Source organism: Meriones unguiculatus, chromosome 2 (genome assembly GCF_030254825.1).
Source record: "Meriones unguiculatus strain TT.TT164.6M chromosome 2, Bangor_MerUng_6.1, whole genome shotgun sequence".
NCBI classification, from domain to species: domain Eukaryota; kingdom Metazoa; phylum Chordata; class Mammalia; order Rodentia; family Muridae; genus Meriones; species Meriones unguiculatus.
The window spans coordinates 126,160,109-126,181,397 of record NC_083350.1 but is presented as its reverse complement, the minus strand read 5'-3'; the positions used below and the strand labels follow the sequence as shown (position 1 = coordinate 126,181,397).

Sequence of the window (21,289 nt, the reverse complement as noted above, 5' to 3'; positions counted from 1 at the left end):
CATAGATGATACTTTGGTTTAGTGATGTTTCAGACCAGTCTGCACCTGGTCTTTTTAAATAAATAAATGTTTATTTATTTACTTGTTGGCAGGAGTCGGGGTGGACGTGGGAGTAGCCAAAGGCGTGGAGTAGATCAGAGGACTACTTAACAGAATTTGGTTCTCTCCTTTCTCCTTGAGAGTGCTAGGGAATGAATTTATCAAGCTTCACAGCCAGGACCTTTACCCGCTGAGGGACATCACCAGACCTGGTGAGTTTTTAAATGGGAAGGAAAATATGTGGAGCCCTTGGAAATGGAGAGAGATCTCTGAATCATGAGTCGGTGTCAAAAGGCGTGCACCTTTACAAGACATGTAACCTCAGTTAAGCCACTTATGTCCCATTAGGCCTTAGAAATCTCATCTGTAAAATGGCATGTTTGGGCCTGGGAACACCTTTTAAATTTCCCTTCTAGCTCAGCATTCTGAATCTAGGAGTTCCTAGATTTACGATACATCTACTCTGTTGTATGAGCTCTAAAACGAAGTTAGGAGCTTCTGAACAGAGAGAACCTGTTGTAGGCACGAAGAGGTAAAAAGCAAGGGCAATGTGGGAGGAAGGAGGTTGAGGAAGAAGCGAAACGGTTACAACTACATAAAGGATAAGAGATGCAAATATGAAATATGCAGCTAACTCAAGCTAACCACAAAACTCATTCGTCTGAAAGACACATAAGACATTGACCTGGGCATCACATTCTGATTTTAATTGTGCACACCTAACTCCCACCTCTCGGAGCCTTGGAAGCAGAAAGCAGAAAAACATGGGAAAAACTGAAAATGTAAAATATTAAAAAAAAAAAAAAAAAAGCGCCAGAAACAGTTTAAAAAGCCTGTATGCAAATAAGCGGGGTCCACTGGCATGCGAGATGGCGGAGTAAGGCAGGAAAACTGCGCCCCTGCCCGAACCGCGGCCTCAGCCCTGCACACAAAGGAACCAGTCAGCAGCGCCCTGGGAGCCGCAGCGCACCCCTGCCCGGCTCCCCGGTCCGCACCAGTGGGCCGCTGCGCCCTGGTCCCCGCCCCGCCCGGCCCTCGGAAGTGACGTCGGGCGCCCCGCCCCCACCGCTAGATCCGCTGCTGCTGCCGCGGCGGGCCGACCTGCAGGAGGCGGCGGCGGCGGCGGCCGAGGCCGAGGGAAGATGGCGGACGGTGTGGACCACATAGACATTTACGCGGATGTGGGCGAGGAGTTCAACCAGGTAGGTGAGGGTCCGGGCTCCGCCGCCGCCGCGGACGCTGCCGCGGCCCGGACGCTGACCGGGGCCGCTGCGGGCCGCGAGCCGGCGCGGCTGCAGACCGTGCGCCCTTGGCGCCTCCGGGCCGCGCCGCGGCCCCTCACCCCTCGTTCTCGCGCGTCGTTTTGCGGGCCGCGGGGCTCTGGAGCGCGGGGCCGGGTCTCGGTGCAGCCGCCGCCCGCCCGCCCCTTCCCCGGGGCGGCCTCACGCCCCATTGTTGGCTACGGCGGCGGGCGCTTCCCGCCCAGCTAGGCCGCGTGTGCGGGGCGGGGAGAACGGGCCGCCGCGCCCCCTCCCCCGCCGCCGGCCCGAGCGGGGGGGAAGCCCTGGCCGGTCGCGCGCCGGCCGCCTCCATCCCGGCCCTGCCGCTTCGGGTTCCGATTCCTCCCGGCCGCTCCATTTTGTGTCTCTGTCCGCGCACGGTCGCCTCATGGAAGGCCGCGTTCACAGCCCTTTGTATCCCGCGCGCCGGCTCTCTCTGGGCTCCTGCTCGCGATGGCGACAGCCCTCGGCGTGGCGCCCCGGCTCCCGCCCCCCGGCCCCCGAGGGGCAAAGGCGGCTTAGGTGTGGGGTACGTCTGCCACAAGTCACCTGACTCTTTGGACCCACCGATCTCATTGAGGAGTCGGTGCGTTTGGCCCGCCTGGGGGTCGTCGCGGGTTGGCGGTGCCTCCGAGGCCCAGTCCTCGGCCTTTGTGAAGAAGAAGAAAAAAAAATCTGTGAAGATAAATGGCTTGCGCCAAAGACTTGGAAGGCGCGGGGCGGGGGTTGGCCAGAACAAAAAGATGGTGGTACCTCGCTAACAGGGCATAGGGACGGAGAGGAACAGCGGCCACCCCGAATTCTCACAGTGTGGCTGACAGGTCGGTGTGGACGTGACTGTGGTTTGAAAGCCAAGCGTTTGCCCCGTGGGCTCTGCCTGCCTCGCGGTTTGAAAGGCTGGAGAAAGGGCGACCGCGTAAGGTTTCCTGGTCTCACGGGCCGCGGATGCCTAGAGCTAGCTGTGATGTCTCTTGGGTGAGCATCCTTGAAAACGTCGGGTTACCAGAGTTAGTCACGATTACCCCCTTAGACTCTTTTCACATTTTTACCGCATTTCCTATATTCGCGTTTTTCAAATTACACCCAACCGTAGTGCAGGTAAAAGCTGTTTTTAAATTTAATTCTTATGTCTTTTTCTCCTTAAATTCTATGCTTAAATTTGTTTGTTTGTGTTCGAGACAGGGTTTCTCTCTGTGTAGCCTTGGCTGTCCTGGACTCGCCTTGAGCAGACCAGGCTGGTGACCTCGAACTCAGAAATTTGCCTGCCTCTGCCTCCCTGAGTGCTTTCCATTAACTGCCTTTATGACTAGGGATGCAAAACTTAGAAAGCAATGGAAGCTCTTAACTCTTTACTGCTTTGTTTTTCAAGAATGATATTGTGCTTTTAGTTTAAATATTAGAAAAGAAAAAACAATTTTTTTTCCTTTTTTTTTTTTTTTTTTTTTTGGAGAAGGCTTTCCTGGAACTCAGAGATCCTCTGCCTCCTGACTGCTAGGAGTAAATACGTGTGCCACTACTCCTCGACTAAAAGCAAATTTTTATAGAGTTTAATTATGTAGAAACTAGGTATTTATAAATGTAATTAACCCATTGCAATAAAACGTTAAGTTTGAAAAAAAATCTGTGGGTTTTTTTTTCCTCTGCCTGAGTTGTGTCAGTTATGACTTAGAAATTTTCTTTGAATGCTACACACATTCCATTGTTTTTGTGTTTTAATCTCAGCACTGGGGAGACAGATACTGTCAGATCTCTGAGTTCAAGACCAGCCTAGTCTACAGAATGAGATCCTGTCTCAGAATGAGGGGATGAGAGGAGAGAGATTAAGCTTTCTATAGCATCTACATAAAATTATTTTTAGACTGTTGAATACTTAATTTGGGAGAGACAGTATCCTTATGCATATAACTGTATGAAGTGATACTTTATCTCTGTGCATTAACTCGGGCTAGCAGGAGGCTAAGAAGACATTAAACTTTTTTGACCCCAATAAGGAACTACTTTGTATGCCACCTTTTAATAAATGTAGCTTTTCACTAACTTGTACTTTTAGCATTGTATCTGATACATGGTTGTATACTTATACAAGTAAAATCTTTGTAGGTTTAAATAGATTGAGAGATTTACGTAGAGGCTTTTTCCAAAACCTGTTTGCTGCTCTGAACACTGAACCCATGCACATCTGGGTATACACTCTGCCACTGAGCTGTATCTTCACTCCAGAGGCATTATTTGTTACTCTTTGTATATAACTGGCTTCTAGGATGTGCTTGCTCTGAATTCCTGAACAAAAAAGTAACCACAAAAAGATTGCCAGTTATTTTGAAAATTGTCATGTTTTCTATAAGTGTTACTATGTATTTCTGAGTTCTTACCAGAATTAGAAGCAACAACAAAATTGTGTTCTCTTTCTCTCTTGTTTTTTGTTTGCTTTTCTTGTTTTTATTTGTTTTGTAGCTCTGGTTGACCTAGAACTTGCTGTGTATTCCTGGCTCACTTTTGTTTATTTTTTAAATTTGTAGTGTACCTGATGCCTCCTTAGTCTCTCCAGTGCTGAGGTTACAACCTGCGCATCCTGTTGGGCTCAGTTGCTCCTTTTTTTCCCCTCACAGTTGGGAGTTGGCACTCAGGCCCTTGCTCTTACTATATCCCTACTAATTTGTTCTCTCTAAATAGGTGGTAGCTGCTATAGTAACCAATGTGATTATTTGATTGTAGTTGAGCAAAATATTTTTCAGAACTAATCATTAGCCTTTTAAAATTATAAACATCTATACATGTTTTGTTTTCAACTTTTCTCTCTTTTTTTGTTTCATTAAAAAATAATTTTATGTGCATTGGTGTGAGGGTGTCAGATCACCTGGAACTGGAGTTAAAGACAGTTTTGAGCTGCTATGTGGGTGCTGGGAATTGAACCTGAGTCCTCTAGAGCCTGTGCTCTAACCACTGAGCCATCTCTTTAGCCTCTAAAGACTTATTTTTGTTCTCTGTTGTGAGGTACAGTTTTAATTTTACTTTGTAGTCTCTGAAATTCTGTGTAGTCACTAGTCTCTTTTTACTCTTTAAAGTGGCATACTTTGATAAAGCTTTTCTGCATTTTGGTAAAGCACAATATTGCAGATGGTATGAGACACTGAGTATTAAGCTTTAGTTTGGGGTGGGCTGAGACTAGGTTAGTGCATTCCCTTCCTTTTCTAGGTGACTTTAAGAATGCAGAATGAGGCACAGAAACACATTGGCTGCTTAGTACTTTATTAAAAGCTTTTGGATGTGGACAAATTGAGAATAGTTGCTTAGTAGGAGAGTATGAACTATTTCTGGATCTGTACATTACTTGTACTGACTCTGGAGTTAAACAGAAAGCAGTCCTTCCCACCCCAAGATTTACTTATTCTTTAATGTGTATAAATTGTCTGCATATATGTATGTGTAGCATATTTAGTTCTGGTTCCTGTGGAGGTCAGAAGAGGAGCCTCTGGAACTAGAGTTGCAGATGGTTGTGAGCTACCATAAGGGTGCTAGGAACTAAACAAGAATTGCTCTTCTTTGCAAGAGCAGCCAGTGCTCTTAACTCCTAAGCCATCTGTCTAGCCCCAAAGTCCAAAAACTTCTTGATTAGCTGGTGCTCAAAAACCTTTAGGGCTTCTTTTTCTTTTCTTTTTTTAAAGATTAAGTATGCTCAATTTATATTCTGCACGTCCAAATGATGTGTATTTTGTTTATCTGGGGGTCAGAAGCTGTTAATAGAATTTAGTGTCTGCTCTGTTAGGTTGTGCATCATTGATAGCAAGCAGTTTCAGTTACCTGCTCACTTAACTAAAAGCAAATGGAGGGGTGGGGGGGGTGTCAGTTTGGAATTAAGGATTTAGATATCCTCACAAATCTAATTTTATTGAATGAATCATTTCCCTTTATACTTTGTCATTGTATATGCACTGTAAAGCAACTATTAGTTATCCTGTGAAACCTTATTTATGATATGCTTAATGAAAATAGTTTAAAGAGAAATCTATAGGGGCTTGAGAGATGGCACAGTGTTAAGATCTAATGTAGCATTTTATAGGAATTACAGAATTAATACACTTACATATTTATAAAGTTTTCTGGGGAAAAAAATCCACATTTTTCTGTATCCAAGAATTCAAATGGAGGGTTGGAGAGATGACTCAAGAGGTTAAGAGTACTGGTTGTTCTTCCAGAGGTCCTGAGTTCAATTCCCAGCACCCAAGTGGTGGCTCACAACCATCTATAATGAGATCTGGTGCCCTCTTCTGGCCCATAGGCAGAACACTGTATACATGATAAATAAAATAAATCTTAAAAAAATGAATTCAACGGGAATCTAAAATATTGACTGGGTGACATTGTACCTCTTCTGAATATGTACAGACTTTTTGCCATTACAGTATAATCAATCACTCTTTCTGTAAGCATTTATATTGTTTTAGGAGTTTTAAGAAATCTAAGATAATTTAAAGTATATGAAAGGATATATAGTTTACATATATATATATATGTAAACACTTAATCATTTTACATAGGAGGCTTAAGCATCTGCAAGTTTTGGTATTCTTGCGTGGGTTGGGGATATGTTGGAACCAGTTTCTTGCTACTGGGTTTTATGTGCTAATTTTTCTCTTACATACATGGAACACATCTTTTAATACAGAGTATAATTCCCCTTCTTTTTTAATGGAATGGCTGTTTTTTTAAATGGAATGACTGTTAATGCTTTTTTTAATATAGGTGCTTTTTGAAATAGGTGCTGTCTTTCACCAGTACCTATAATGCACAAATAATAATAACTGTGAGTCTAAGAACACCAAACCAGTGTTGGGCCTATCAGGGAAAATGAATACTTTAGCTCTATCAGGATAAGGTCAATAATATTCATTATATACAATTTATCTGTGATATTAAAAATGTATAGGGTGTGATTAAGGGGAAACTATCTAAAATTTTAAAGGGAGATAATGATAATGAAAATGAATGGGGTGTTGGTCATTTTTCTATTCATCATAACATTTAAGTGTGGTTTCTTACTGACTACAGTTTTGTTTGTCTTGTAGTAAGAAAATAATTATCCTATAGTGCAAAATCTTAAAAGAACCCTCTTTCCCCCCGTCCCCCCAGCAAAGGCTTGCTTGTGTCCCATGCTGGCCTCATTTATGGCAGTCTTCTGCCTCAGTCTCCCAACTGCTAGGATTACTGGATTTTGATACCTTGCATGCCACCAGGATGATTGTAGTGAATGATTTAGAATAGTAGTGAATGTAAAAGCACTTTTACTGTTTTCACAAACCCTAAAAGCTGTTCTTTTGTTTGTTGTTTTTTTTGTTTGTTTGTTTGTTTGTTTGTTTGTTTTGAGATTGGAACTCACTGTGTCTTGGAAACCATTATGTAGACGAGGCTAACCTCAAACTCCTATCTATAGCTACCTGTCTCTGCCTCCAGGTGCTTGAATTAAAGATGATTGACACCATTCCTTGCCTAAGGGTTGTTCTTGCTAGAAGTTAGATATGTACTTTTATTGATGATTAGGTCTTGGAACTATGGGTAAGACTGGGTGACTTTTGGAATCTGAAATGATTAGGATATGTCAAAATTTGACATTTTTGTAAAGATTTATTTATACAGTATTCTGCCTGCATGTGTGCCACAGGCCAGAGGACACCAGACCTTGTAGATGGCTGTGAGCCACCATATGATTGCTGGAAATTGAACACAGAACCTTTGGAAGAACAGCCAGTGTTCTTAACTTGATCCACCTCTCCAGCCTTCAGTTTTACATTTTTGTTGCCATTGATATGTATTTAAAAAAGACTTCACAAAGCAGAACTTGATGCTCTTAACTTTCTTTGTCAAAGTAGAAAGATTTTAGTTTATTTAGTAGGTCTTCAGAGTTCGTTTTTGTATGTGACCTGTCAAAGGCATATAATTTTGAGTGTGCACATTTTCCACTTGAAGTAGAAACACTTGAATGTGTTCTGGGTTTTCTTTAAAATAATGAAGCTAGGAAGGGAAGATTACAGACACTATTAAGAGTATCCTTTAAGTTGCTTTCTTGGAAATGGCAGTATATGTATTTGGATTCATTAATGCTTTTTCACCAAGTCCAATGTATATCGTTGGGGTTAAAAATGCAGTTTGTGGCCTTGGAACACAGTGAAGCTAACTAGTCCACATGGAGATCAAACCCCAGGACCATGGTCTCAATTAGCATCATTTCAGTCACTTGGAAGCAATCCAACAACCAGACAAAATGACTGTTCCTAAATATTGGTAGAATCATTTGAATATGGAGAATATGGTTAGTATCACCGTAGGAAGTTATAAGCATACAAAAATAGTTATTGTAGTGCACCAGGTTAGTGTAAGCTTCAATTACTGCCTGCAAATGATTGTCTACTAATATAAAAAAATTCATACATTCCCTACTAACTGAAAATTATATCTTAATCTTTTCCTCTAAGTGAAAGTAGAAATTTGAATACTTTTAGTCTTGTACTCAATAACCTTGCATTCTAGTTCACTTTCCTTTAGACTGTATATTGTGGTTAATCTCTGTTGAGGATGGAAATATAACCCCCTTTGAATAATTATAATAATTTTACTTGATGTACAGAACCAGAGTGCCCACTATCCTTTGTGGGAGGTTTTTTAATATCAAGTGTATGAGCCACTGTTGGCAGCAACAGCACCAGAAATTTCAGGTGACATCACAAAGCTTACCCTCCTTTTTTTCTAATTTTTACTGTCAGTGCAGTTTGCATATGTTTGATTAAAAACTCATTACTAAGATATTATTTTGTCATTGTTGTACATTAAAATTAATAGTGTTATTCACTGATTTGTCTTAATTTCTGCCTTTTGCTGAAGGTGGCTTTTTGTTCTTTGACTTAACTTGCTGTCTTAGGTCTCCTATTAATAAGACTTACAGACATCCTGCCTTGTAGTAAGTAAAGTCGGTATGCAATATATTGATAATTTTAAAAAGTTTCATAAAGCATTATTAGTGCAGATTACCAAAAAAAAAAAAAAGGAAATTTGAAGTCTCCTTGACTGTCTATGAATAGTGTTTTCCCTCCTTGTCTGTCTGTCTGTCTTTCTTTCTAAAACAAGTCTTATTCTGGCTTTTTGGGGGAACAATGAATGGAACAATAGCCATTGTTTCTATAGTATCTTGGTGTATAGTATAGTTTCCTTGGTGCCTATACTATCTTATTGATCTATTTACCGTCATATAGCAGTGGGGTCTTTTGGTCATTATCATATTAGAGCTCTCAAAACTTGTATGCCATATGTATGACAGTTCTTAGTAAATTGTATAAATGGGAGAACTTAAGTTATGCCTGGTTATATCTGAATTAAGTTGTTTTGTATTGTTTTTAATATCTCAAAATTTCCTCATAAGGTAAAATAGTTCACATTGCTATAGCTACTTAGTCTTAAAAAGGGATATTGACAAATTGAATTACTTCTATTAAATAAAATTACTTCTCCTATTAAGTACCCCCCCTTAAGTTTCTTTTTGTTTTCTTCTTATTCCTGGCTTATCACTTAGGCATGTATTAGGCATGTAAATGACATCCTAGCATTGCTTTAATTCTATTGGTGACAGTGGCAAAATTTTACTAAATCCCATGTGTATTACTTTTCATTTGCTAATGTACTTGTCTAGATTTTAAAAGTTGGGTAAGCAGTAGCTCTTTGTGTATTGAAAATAATACAATTATTGCAGGATATTACTTTGAATAGTTTTATTTCTATATATTTTTTGTTTCACTAGGTAATTAAGACTTTTTGAAGCATATATGTCCATATATATGTATGTATCTGTGTGTAGTCCCTTTTATGACTTAGCGTAGAAAACATTAGCTTTCTCAGAGTAGCTAAATAAGATCTGAAAACCAAAGAGAATACTGGATATTTCACTTTTGCTCTCATATTAAAACGTTATAATACCTCTTTTTGTGTGTGTATGACAGTCTTATGACAAATATTCTTTTGAAATTTGTCTATTTTCATTGGAACTCACTCTGTAGAACAGGCTTGTCTTGAACTCATGGATCCTCCTGCCTCTGCCTTCTGAGTGCTGGGAATATGTTATTGTTAAGAATATTCAAGAAAGATATTAGTTAAGGTCACCATTCAGGAACACATCTATTATAAAAAAGTTGAATGAATCTGTATTCACATTTATTTAGTATTTTGACTGTCATATAATGTGGAACATTATTTCTGTGTCTTAGGAAGCGGAATATGGTGGACATGATCAGATAGATCTGTATGATGATGTCATCTCTCCATCTGCAAATAATGGCGATGCCCCAGAAGACCGGGACTACATGGATACTCTTCCACCAACTGTTGGTGATGATGTGGGTAAAGGAGCAGCACCCAACGTTGTCTATACTTACACTGGAAAGAGAATTGCATTGTATATTGGAAATCTTACTTGGGTAAGTAAAGGTAACATTGTTTTCGGTCATTTCAACTGCCCTGGTAGTTTGTGGTTTTGCCCAGTTTTGAAAAAAATTGACATTGCTATGTTTGTTTTTTTCTTGTTTACCTATGTGATGAGAAGGGCAAAACCAAATTCTTTTTTTTTTTTTTTTAAACCAAATTCTTTTAAAGATATTACAGTTATAGTTTTGAATTTCATAGTCTGGTTCAGGTATATACTTCTTAAATAGAGTCTGCATTTGTCTTCACTCACACTTTTTATGTTCCTACCAGTTTGACTAAGAGAAATGTTTACATGGGGGTCTCAAATTAAGAATTCAAGATTATAGGAGAAAGATAAAATATCACTACAGCTTAAAAGTACTCATTTTCTAATGTGTATTACAGATTTACATTTCATTTCTGTTTTCACATTTGAAATTAGCTGGTAGAACTTACTATATACTTTATTCTATTTGTCGCCTGGATATACTTTGTATCTAATTGTATTTATATTGGTTGAGTGCTTCATGAACTGAATGTCTACTATATCCATGTTCTATTAGTGTCGAATCTGAAATAGTCACTAAAGCAGTCCTCTAAATTTTTTTTAATATCAACTATTATATTGGAAGCTTAAAAGTTGTAGGAAACTGTTTATATTTTATGTGAAAATATTTTACTTCACATTGCTTCATTTTAATTTAATTCTGTGTATATATCTGTATCTGTATGTATTTGTGTATATGTGTGTCTCTGTACCACAGACATCCCTCAGAGGCTAGTGGAGGGCATCAGATCTCCTGGAACTGGAGTTGCAGAAGGTTGTGAGCCATCATGTGGTGCTGATGGTTGAACCTGGTATCCTCCATTAGGCCATCTTTCCATTTTTTTTTTCTTTGAACAAAATGACTGAGTCTCTTGATAACTAATCTGAACAGTCTTTACAAAATTGGAAACAATAGGAGTGTAACATGAGACTGTAGTTGCTAAATGAGAATTGGCAGCCGGGGTGCAGTGGTGCACACCTTTAATCCTAGCACTGGGGAGGCAGAGGCAGGTGGATCTCTGAGTTTGAGGCCAGCGTGATCTACATAGTGAGTTCCAATATAGTCACAGCTACACAGAGAAATCCTGTCTCAAACACAAACAAACAAAACAATTGTCATGTTTGTATTTTGTGACTTTGAATAAGCTATTTATCCCCTCTGTTGCATCTTGTGAGAATAATAGGATTTCAGTAAGAGCTAAGTATTTGATTAAAACATACCATGGTAGGTATTCAATATAAGTGAGATTGGTTTTATTGAGAATTTAAAATCAGGATTTTAATGCTGGAAGAAACCAGAAATTTGTAAGGAGTAAGACTGTATCTGTCTTCAATGGCATGCACTTTATAATTTCCAAAGCTCTTATCAGGAAATGAAGTTGGGCACTCAAGATGTTTTCCTGCTGTTTAAAAGTGGAAGGGTGAGGGCTGGCAACTGCACTAGAATGTCCTGAACAGAATCTTCTGCTGCTGCTGATCTCCCTCTACACTGTAAGTGTAGACGGTGACCCTGAATATGTTTCCGTGGCTAATAAACTGACATGTCTTACAGTGGACAACAGATGAGGACTTAACTGAAGCAGTTCATTCTTTGGGAGTAAATGATATTTTGGAGATAAAATTTTTTGAAAATCGGGCAAATGGACAATCCAAGGGGTAAGAATTTTGTTTTTTTCCTAATATAAGCTGATAGTGATTACAATTTACAGATTAGTTTTTCTTAAGTTTAATGCTGTTTACACATGTAGACATGTGAACACGTTAGTGCTGACAAGATGGCTTGCTGCACAAACCTGACAGTCTGAGTTAGTTCCTAGGAACCCACGTGCACACACTAGAAGGAAGATCTTAGGCAGAGGTTCATTCTTGAATTTCATATTCCTTTTTTCTTAAAAGCACACTGAAGCTGCTTGAGATGGAGCTGTGGGCAGATGAGGCCGGTTTCCTGTCTTTACTGAGTACACTCCTTCTGGTGTTGAAATGATAATGCTAAGAAGCATTATTTTTGTTATGATTAAAAGATAGGGAAGGAGCCAGGCAGTGGCGGCACATACCTTTAATTCCACCACTTGGGAGGCAGAGGCAGGCAGGAGGCCAGCCTGGTCTTCAGAGCAAGTTCTAGGGCAGCCAGGGCTGTACAGAGAACATCCCCCCGCCCCCGCAAAAAAAAAATCTGGAAGAGCTAGATGTGTAGCCCAGTGGTAGAGCCACTTGCCTAACATTTAGAAAGCCTCTGGGTTTGATCCCACCACCATAAATGTAAAAATGATGGAGAAAATAACTGAAGAAAAATGAAACCTACGTATCTTGTCTCATTTCCCTAATGAGCAAATCACACAAGGGGATAGGATTATTATATGGCCATTATGTAATGGAGTTATCTAAAAGTTAAGAAAATGAATTGTCATACTTTCACTGTTTACAGATAATCACTTCAGTAAATGTGAGTCGACATTTACTGTGACTCTAAAAGAGTATTATAATTCACATTTTGTCATGTTTAATCAAAAAAAGCAGAAGAAATACTTAGAATATATCTTTTTCTAATTTTGGGTATTAAGGTTGTTTCTACTTTTGTCTCATAAGTAACATAGGAGGCCATTATTAAATCTTTTTTTTCTAATATTTTTTATTTTTAAATAATTTTATACATTCACTTGTATCCCAGCTGTAGCCCTCTCCCTCTTTCCCTCCCAGTCCTCCCCTCCCTCCCAAATCTCCTCTCTGCCCCCTTATTAAATCTTTTTTTACATTAATTTATTTTGTATAATACAGTGCTTCAAAAATATATTTACAGTAAGTTAAGCAACCATCGCAGCTCTCTAATTTCAGAACATTTCACACACAAACACACACCCATCAAAAGAAACTGTGTTTGCTATCATCACTCCCTGATCTCCCTTGCACCCTTTGTTGACCACCATTCATCTACTGTCTACCTCAGGATTTGCCTTTTCTGGGTATGTGTGTAAATAAATTCATAATGTCTTGTGTGTCTGGCTTCTTCTACCTACATAATGTTTGCAAGGTTCATCTATGTAGCAGCATCAGCATTTCTTTTCGTACCTGAGTAATAATCCCATGTAATGGGATAGCATTAAGAGAGGAATCCATGATCCATTCACTAGTGACTGTTAGGGCAGGTTCTACTTTTAACTATTAAGGGAGGGCCCCTAAGAATATTAGTGTACTGTTTTGTGTGAACATACAGTTCAGCTTGTTTTGGGCATATACTTAGGATTGGAATTAGTAAGTTATTTGGTAAGTCTGTTTAACATTTTGAGAGACTTGTCAGATTGTTTGCATATTCATCATCAGTGCAGGAGGGTTGTAGTTTCTCATATCTTTACTAGCACTGAATAGTTGTCATTTTGATTATAGTGGGGAATTGCATCTCCTTATGGTTTTGGTTTGTACTAATGGCTAATGATACTGAGCATTAGTTCAGTATGTGGGTGGGTGTTTTTTGATGAATGTATGTCTACACACTCTGTGTGCCTAATGTCTGAGGAGATCAGCATAGCGAGGTGGATTCCCTGAACCTGGAGTTACGAATGTTTGTGAGGCACCATGTGGGTGCTGGGGATCAAGCCTACGTTCTGGAAAAAGAGTCAGTGCTGTTAACCACTAAGCTCACTCTCTCTCTAGCCCCTCTACTAAACATTTTTTTTTTTTTTTTGTGGCAGTGAAAGGTGAAAGGAACCTAAGTGCCTATTAATTGATAGGTGGATTTAAAGCAAAACCAAAAAACGTCCACAATGGAACATTACTTGGTCATGGAAAGAAATGAATTAATGATGCATGTTCTAACGTGACTAGTCCTTGAATGCTAAGTGAAGCTGGTTGTAGAGGATTACTTATTCCATCTGTTTGAAATTCCAAATGAGGCATATCAGTTGAGGCAAAACAATCATGGTTCTCTGTGACTAAGGGACGAGAGTAAATAGGAGCAGTGGTGGTGGTTATGCATTTTCTTTTGGTAATGATGAATGTTATAAAACACACGAGTATACTGAAAAATTACTGGTTTGTACGTTTTAAGTGAGTGAATTCTGTAGTATATAATAAAACATAGTGTATGCTTGTATAACCTTAACAAATAGTTTATTTTTTCTGATACGAGTAAATTAAGACCATTTTTTTTTTAATCAAAGCAACATTTTCAGTTCCTCTTGCTTTTTATTCTTACCCCCTTAACATCTTTTAGATTTGCCCTTGTTGGTGTTGGATCTGAAGCATCTTCCAAAAAGTTAATGGATCTTTTGCCTAAAAGAGAACTTCATGGTCAGAATCCTGTTGTAACTCCATGTAATAAACAGTTCCTGAGTCAGTTTGAAATGCAGTCCAGGAAAAGTAAGCAAATCTCTCAGCAGCCTTTTTTTTTTTTAATGTATTTTGAGCAGTGTTGCTGGCATTTGTTAAAATTTATACTTAGGAAGCTATGCTACTATTTAGATTATTGGATGAACTTGATTTATCATTGGTTGTGACTATGGTCTAGTATACTGGAAACCCACTCCCATTCCTTTTTTTATCTAGATGTCATAGACCCAGAGTATGCAGTAGTTTGAAAGCTATATAATGCTGCCATTCTAGTCCTGTTACTCATCTTAGAGAAAGGAAGCTGTGTTCCAGCCCTTAGAGAGGAGGCACCTACATATATATATATATATATATGTATATATGTACTATATATACATATATATATATATATATATATATATATATGTTCTGATGTTGGGGGGAGAAGCTAATGACAACCAGGATATACTGATTTTTCTTCTTGGCACCAAGACTTTTTTGCTACTTGGTGGTAAGATGTATGTCGAAGAGACTGGTTATTTATACACGTTTTTAAAGAGATAAGGTGGATAACCCATTTAATTAATAGAAATTCAAGTGGTTGTTTTTGTTTTAATTTTTTTTAACATTTAACACTTAACTGAAGAATGTATTACATGGCATAAAATAAATAATCTGTTACTGAAATTAAGATTTCTGTCGAGGGCCTGGAGAGATAGCTCAGAGGTTAAGAGCACTGGCTGCTCTTCCAGAAGGCCTGAATTCAATTCCCAGCAATCACATGGTGCCTCATAGCCATCTATGAGATCTGGTGCCCTCTTCTGGCTTGCAGGTGTACATGCAGACAGAACACATTGTATACATAATAAAATCTTAAAAAAAGATTTCTGTTGAAAAATGTCTTATCTTGGTTGCTGCAGAGTGCTGGTATTTTAAACACAACTTGTTTATCTATTCAGCGGGAATACATTCAAACTTGAATATTTTAATACTAAGAAAATATTTAAATAAATGTATGTTTTCCTAGCCAAATACTTTATGTAGGTCCAAGGCATCTTCAAATTGATAAATAATATGAATGAACTTTGAAATAGTTTCTAATAACAGTGGTTACAATTCAGAAAACTGTTTTAATAAGTGCTACTTATGAGTATTTGGATGTTTGCAGCTACACAATCAGGACAAATGTCTGGGGAAGGTAAAGCTGGTCCTCCAGGAGGCAGTTCACGTGCAGCATTTCCACAAGGTGGTAGAGGACGGGGCCGTTTTCCAGGGGCTGTTCCTGGTGGGGACAGATTTCCTGGGCCAGCAGGACCAGGAGGGCCACCTCCACCTTTCCCAGGTAAAACTTTTAAGTTTATCATAGAGAAAACATGTCTGCCTAATACCTCGTTTCCTTTTCTCTCTTTTTCAAGTAATGCATTATTAATGTGACTTACTCTCCTTGTTATGCTATTTTTGGAACCCAGGAAATTTGATCAAGCATCTTGTTAAAGGAACTCGGCCTTTGTTCCTGGAAGCTAGGATTCCATGGCATATGGGGCACAGCATAGAGGAAATACCCATTTTTGGCCTAAAAGGTCTTTATTTTTCTCCAAACTTGCTTGACTTATATATAGAATATTTACATCCGTCTTATTTTCTTACCTCTTAAAAAAATCCTTTCAAGACCATTTTTCCTTGTTTCACTTTCTAGCTTGGCATCAGAGTAGAATATAAGGTGGGTGATTTCACTGTAAGAAGTGTGTGTATGCTGAAAGATGGAAAATATCTCTAAGCGTTAAAATCTTAAAAAGTTTTTGTTCTAGTGAATTTTCTTAATCATTTGCACTAGTTAAATTTGTAAGGATATTCTTCACCTTTGTAGTTATTAGAGCATTACCATATGGATTTCATTTAATGAGAGAGTCATGGTTTATAAGTTCTGCTTTAGAAGTATATTCTTGACATGTAATACATAAATACTTTATTGAGTTGTTTTTCTCATTTTTTCTCCTTTATTTTGTAGCTGGACAGACTCCACCACGTCCACCTTTAGGCCCTCCAGGCCCACCTGGTCCACCAGGACCTCCACCTCCTGGTCAGGTTCTGCCACCTCCTCTAGCAGGACCTCCTAATCGAGGAGACCGCCCTCCACCACCAGTACTTTTTCCTGGACAACCTTTTGGGCAACCTCCGTTGGGTCCTCTTCCTCCTGGGCCTCCACCTCCAGTTCCAGGCTATGGCCCCCCTCCAGGTCCACCGCCTCCACAGCAGGGACCACCTCCACCTCCAGGCCCCTTTCCACCTCGACCACCAGGTCCACTAGGGCCTCCCCTTACACTTGCTCCTCCTCCACATCTTCCGGGACCACCTCCAGGTGCCCCACCACCAGCTCCACATGTGAATCCTGCTTTTTTTCCTCCACCAACTAATAGTGGCATGCCAACATCAGATAGTCGAGGTCCACCACCAACAGACCCATATGGCCGACCTCCACCATATGATAGGGGTGACTATGGTCCCCCTGGGAGGTAAGTTCAACATGTAGTAATGAAACCATTTAGTTAGTGAAAGATAAAGAACTGTTAGTGAAATCTATAATGCTGTAAAAATGTAAACATAATTTCTGTCCTGCAGAAAGATCAGATTTCTAAGCTGCAGTTTTATTTCTGCCAGAAGACAGTGAAAAAGGGAATTTTGCTTAAACTTGATCTGGTAAAGAAATTAGCATTCTCCAATCTGGAAAAGTAACAACTATCTCTAAGGCACATGCCAAAAACTATTAGTATGGAGTTGTTTACATTGTTACTAACCGAGAACCTTTAAGTAACAATTTAATGTTTATTTGTCTTTTGTAGGGAAATGGATACTGCAAGAACACCACTGAGTGAAGCTGAGTTTGAAGAAATCATGAATAGAAATCGGGCAATCTCAAGCAGTGCTATTTCAAGAGCTGTGTCTGATGCCAGTGCTGGTTTGTATAGTGTTCATTCTTATTTATGTTAAGAATAACCCCAGACTGGAGAGATGGCTCAGCCATTTAGACCTGGCTGCACTTACAGAGGACCCTGGTTTGATGCACAACCCTCTGTTCATTTCAGTTCTTAAGGATCCAAGGCCCTCTTCTGGCTTCTGCAGGCATCACATGCTTATCATGTAAAGACAGACACAGTCAAAACACCCATACACATAGAATAAAATTAAAGAAAACAACAAAAAAAACAAACCAAAACTTCAGTGCAAAACCCAAAAGCTTAAGTGCAGTTTGTAAAGACAGTTTTCTTAACTGTATATATCTCTGTATTCCCAAATCATTATCTCTCACTTAATATTAAGGTATTGAAGACCACTAATTTTAAGTTACTCAATTTAGATTTAAATATTAATTGGGGGTAGAGAGGTTGTTCTGTGGTTAACAGCGCTGACTACTAAGTGCTGGTATCCAGTATTCTCTTATTTCCTCATTGGGTACCAGGCACATACATGCAGGCAAATATCCATACATATAAAAAATTCCAACTTTGGGGATTGGAGAGGTAGCTTTGGAGTAACACTGTTTGCCCTTCCAGAGGATCTAGAATTGATTCCCAGCACCCATGTGGTAATCAGTGGGCTTAGTCTTGCTTGTGATACAAAGACATATGTAGGCAAAACACTTTTACACATAAAAAGATTAAATACTCACAAAAGATTACATGTTCACTTGGAGGCAAAAGCAGGCAGATCTACAAAGTGCGTCTAGGACAGCCAAGGCTACACAGAGAAACACTCTTGAAAAACCAAAAAAAAAAAAAAAAAGTGAATGCTAACTTTGGTATTTAATAGTTCAGAATCTTAAAGATATCTTATTTATTCCCATATTTGTGAAATATTAATTGTCCCTCTTTATGAAACAACAATTGCATTAACTTTGTGAAAATGAGAGTCTTGCAAATTTCAAAATACTGAACAAAAGTCATTGTCTGGTCATCTTAAAAGACACTTTCAGGTCAGGCGAAGGTGGCACAGGCCTTTAATCCCAGCACTTGGGATTTGGGCAGATTTCTGAGTTCAAGGACATACTGGTCTGCAGAGTGAGTTCCAGGATAGCTAGCCAGAAGTATAAAGAGAAACCCTATCTCAAAAAATCCAACTCCCCCCTTCAAAAACAAACAAACAAAAAAAGACATTCAAAAAATGTGCATCATTTTAGCTCACAAATGGTTTGATAAGAATTTGGAAACAAAAATTTGTTTCATTATTAATGTTTTCTTTTTCCCTGCAGGTGATTATGGGAGTGCTATTGAAACATTGGTAACAGCAATTTCTTTAATTAAACAATCCAAAGTATCTGCAGATGATCGTTGCAAAGTTCTTATTAGCTCTTTGCAAGATTGCCTTCATGGAATTGAGTCCAAGTCCTATGGTTCTGGATCAAGGTAAAACTTTCCTGTCTCATGTATTTTTAAAACCTTTAATTAACACAAGGAAAAAGAAAGTAGAACTTTTAAAAACCTGGGACTTAGTTTATATACTGTGTACTCAGTGGTCAGTGGAAAAAAAAATTTTTTTTTGTAAGTTCTAAATGCCATGCTGTTGCTTCCCAAAATCCTTAAAAGGTGTCACTTAGAATAAAATTATACACAAGGAATATATGGCTTTTCTCTACTTTTAGACTGCTGTACACACTCAAGCACATTGTTTAATGTAATCTCTCCTTTGATTCTCGTAACTCCCGTATTTATTCACTGTTCTCTAGCCAAGTGGGTCTCCCTTCTCGTGGACACATTAAGCGTTTGACCAACTCACTAATTTTTGTGCTGATATATCTTCTTGGAACCATTTTTCTTCTTTCCTTCCCCTCTACATTTGCCTTTGTATTTTTCATGTTTTAACTAAATCTAGTCTGTCACGTTCTATCTCTTTTGTAGTATTTACTATAACCATCTGTTTTTCATTATTGATTCCTATTTCTTATTAAACACATGTTGTACAATGGTAGTGGCCTTATACAGTTGCTTTATACAGGAGTCAGGATGTTTTTGAAAGACGACGTTATGAATAAATGAAAAAGTGATTATATTTTGTAGTAGATACCATTTTATTTTAGGTTTACTTATATGTATCAGTGTTTTGCTGGCATGTGTGTTTGTACTCCACATGTGTGCCTAGTGCCCGAGGGTGTCAGAAGAGAGCATTCATTGAGTCTCTGGAACTGGAGTTATGGATGGCTATGATGGTTGTAAGCCATCATGTGTGTTACTGGGAATCAAACCCTGGTCTTCTGTAAGAACAGCAAATGCTCTTAATCACTGACCCATCTTTTCAACCCCTGTAATATAGTTTCCTAAAGGTTACTTTTAAAAGCATTTTTACTAATCTTAAGATTTTATTATTTTGGGAGGTAACTGTTTAATTTTTACATGATATCATCTCTTTTGAGGCAGGTTCTCACAATGTAGATCAGGCTGGTCTTGAATATTCTCAGTGTTGTGCTTCCATACCTAGCCACATTTTTAGGATTTTTGTTTCATATGTGCAGGTATTTTGCCTGCATGGCTGGCTTGTGCACCAGTCATGCTAGGTGCCCACAAAGGCTAGAAAAGGGCCTTAGATCCCCCAGAACTAAAGTTAGAGATGATTTTTAGCCACTGTGTAGGTGCTGAGACTTGAACCTGAGTTCTCTTGAAGAGCAGCCAGTGTTTATAACCTCTGAGCCACCTATCTAGTTCCCTATATTACACTTCTATCTGTCCTTAGAGTATACTTTTTCTAGAGTTAGTACCTTAAGGAAAAGGAGTTGGACACAGTCTTTACTTTGTTACTACCTTTTGGCCTCAGTGTAAATATCTCTGAAGAAATTTGTCATAGAGACATATCATTCATTGTTTTCATTGTGGGAACATCTAGCTTAATCAAAGACCTTAGCATTTAATAGTTTAATAGTTACCTGGTTCAGAAATTACATGATAAAAGAATTCTTAAACTAATAGAATGATAAATTTTGGCGATGGCTTTTGGGTTTTTAAGATGTGGCAACATTAGCATAAATTTATTTTTTTCTTCATTATTTCATGGGTCCTCATTGTAAACCTTAACAACTTCAACATGACTTTTTTCATTTTCATTTTTTTCAATTAAAGGAACAATATCCAAATTGCCTGTCAGCATCACTACTTCACATTTGGGACTGTTACTAAGTAATCCATTCCAGCATAAGTCCTGCACTATACTGTGATACTGAAGACATACTGAATAAATAATGGGCATATAGCATATGGTGGGAGTACACTGGGCAGAGGGGTGGTTCCCAATGCAAGCAGGAAGGAGCCAAGATGATGAAAGATTTCATCATGATGATTACCTCAGTCTAGGTACCATGGGTCCTGGAAATATGACTAGGGGCTGCAAGTGAATGAAGAAAGGACAGATAGACTTCCAATAGAGCCAGAATCAGGGTTCTGCTATGGCTTCAACCCGTAACTTAGAACTTCACATATATTAGGTGCAATACTGGGGGAGGGGCTAGCTAGTCTAGATAGGAGATCTCTATAGAGTAGCAGTTGCTGTTTGAAAAAAAAAAAAAAAAAAGTCCTAGAGGAAGCTGCCTTTGTTACTCATTGGTCAGTCCATAAACATTCATACTCAGACTCGTGAGGATAGTTTGCCACCCCTCTTGGCCTGGCCTTAATGAGAACCCCCTTTGTCAGTGTTCCATGGGGTTCACAGTTAAGGCCTTGCAATTCCCACATGGCTTTGGCCATGTCAACAATACACAGTGATTCAAAACTTTATTCAGTCAGGATTTCCTCTACCCCTACAACTAATCAGAAAGGCATAAACGTGTTTTATATCAGAAATCTTACATTTAATATTTTCAGACTGATTGACTTGTAATTGAAACCATGGAAATAAAACTAGTGATAAAACCTATTGAATGTCTTTGAAGCTCTACAGCTATGGACAGCATTAATCCAGTAATTTCTTTTAGAAGACGTGAACGATCAAGAGAAAGGGACCATAGTAGATCACGGGAAAAGAGTCGGCGTCATAAATCTCGGAGTAGAGATCGCCATGATGATTATTACAGAGAGAGAAGCAGAGAGCGAGAGAGACACCGCGATCGTGATCGGGACCGTGACCGGGAGCGCGACCGAGAGCGAGAGTACCGTCACCGTTAGAAGGTGGGCATTCCTTTTCATTCTTTTACTTAGTG

At 39.1% G+C, this 21,289-nt stretch overlaps 1 protein-coding gene across 6 annotated transcripts in view; it reads left to right on the top strand.

Moving 5' to 3' along the window:
• The first annotated feature begins 1,102 nt into the window (after window positions 1-1,102).
• Window positions 1,103-21,289, top strand: part of Cpsf6 (cleavage and polyadenylation specific factor 6) — a 31,384-nt gene continuing 11,197 nt past the window's right edge. For 3 of the 6 annotated variants that reach the window (XR_009590030.1, XM_021643645.2, XM_060378099.1), the window contains exons 1-10: window positions 1,103-1,241; window positions 9,569-9,778; window positions 11,363-11,466; window positions 14,018-14,163; window positions 15,281-15,454; window positions 15,582-15,692; window positions 16,121-16,625; window positions 16,953-17,068; window positions 18,359-18,512; window positions 21,065-21,257. Coding sequence is in view for 5 of the 6 variants with exons in the window: in XM_021643645.2 (XP_021499320.1) it covers window positions 1,182-1,241; window positions 9,569-9,778; window positions 11,363-11,466; window positions 14,018-14,163; window positions 15,281-15,454; window positions 15,582-15,692; window positions 16,121-16,625; window positions 16,953-17,068; window positions 18,359-18,512; window positions 21,065-21,254 (1,770 nt within the window). In the remaining variant the exon portion in view is untranslated. The remainder of the gene's footprint in view (window positions 1,242-9,568; window positions 9,779-11,362; window positions 11,467-14,017; window positions 14,164-15,280; window positions 15,455-15,581; window positions 15,693-16,120; window positions 16,626-16,952; window positions 17,069-18,358; window positions 18,513-21,064; window positions 21,258-21,289) is intronic. The other 3 variants (XM_021643646.2, XM_021643648.2, XM_021643647.2) reach the window with 3 other exon arrangements.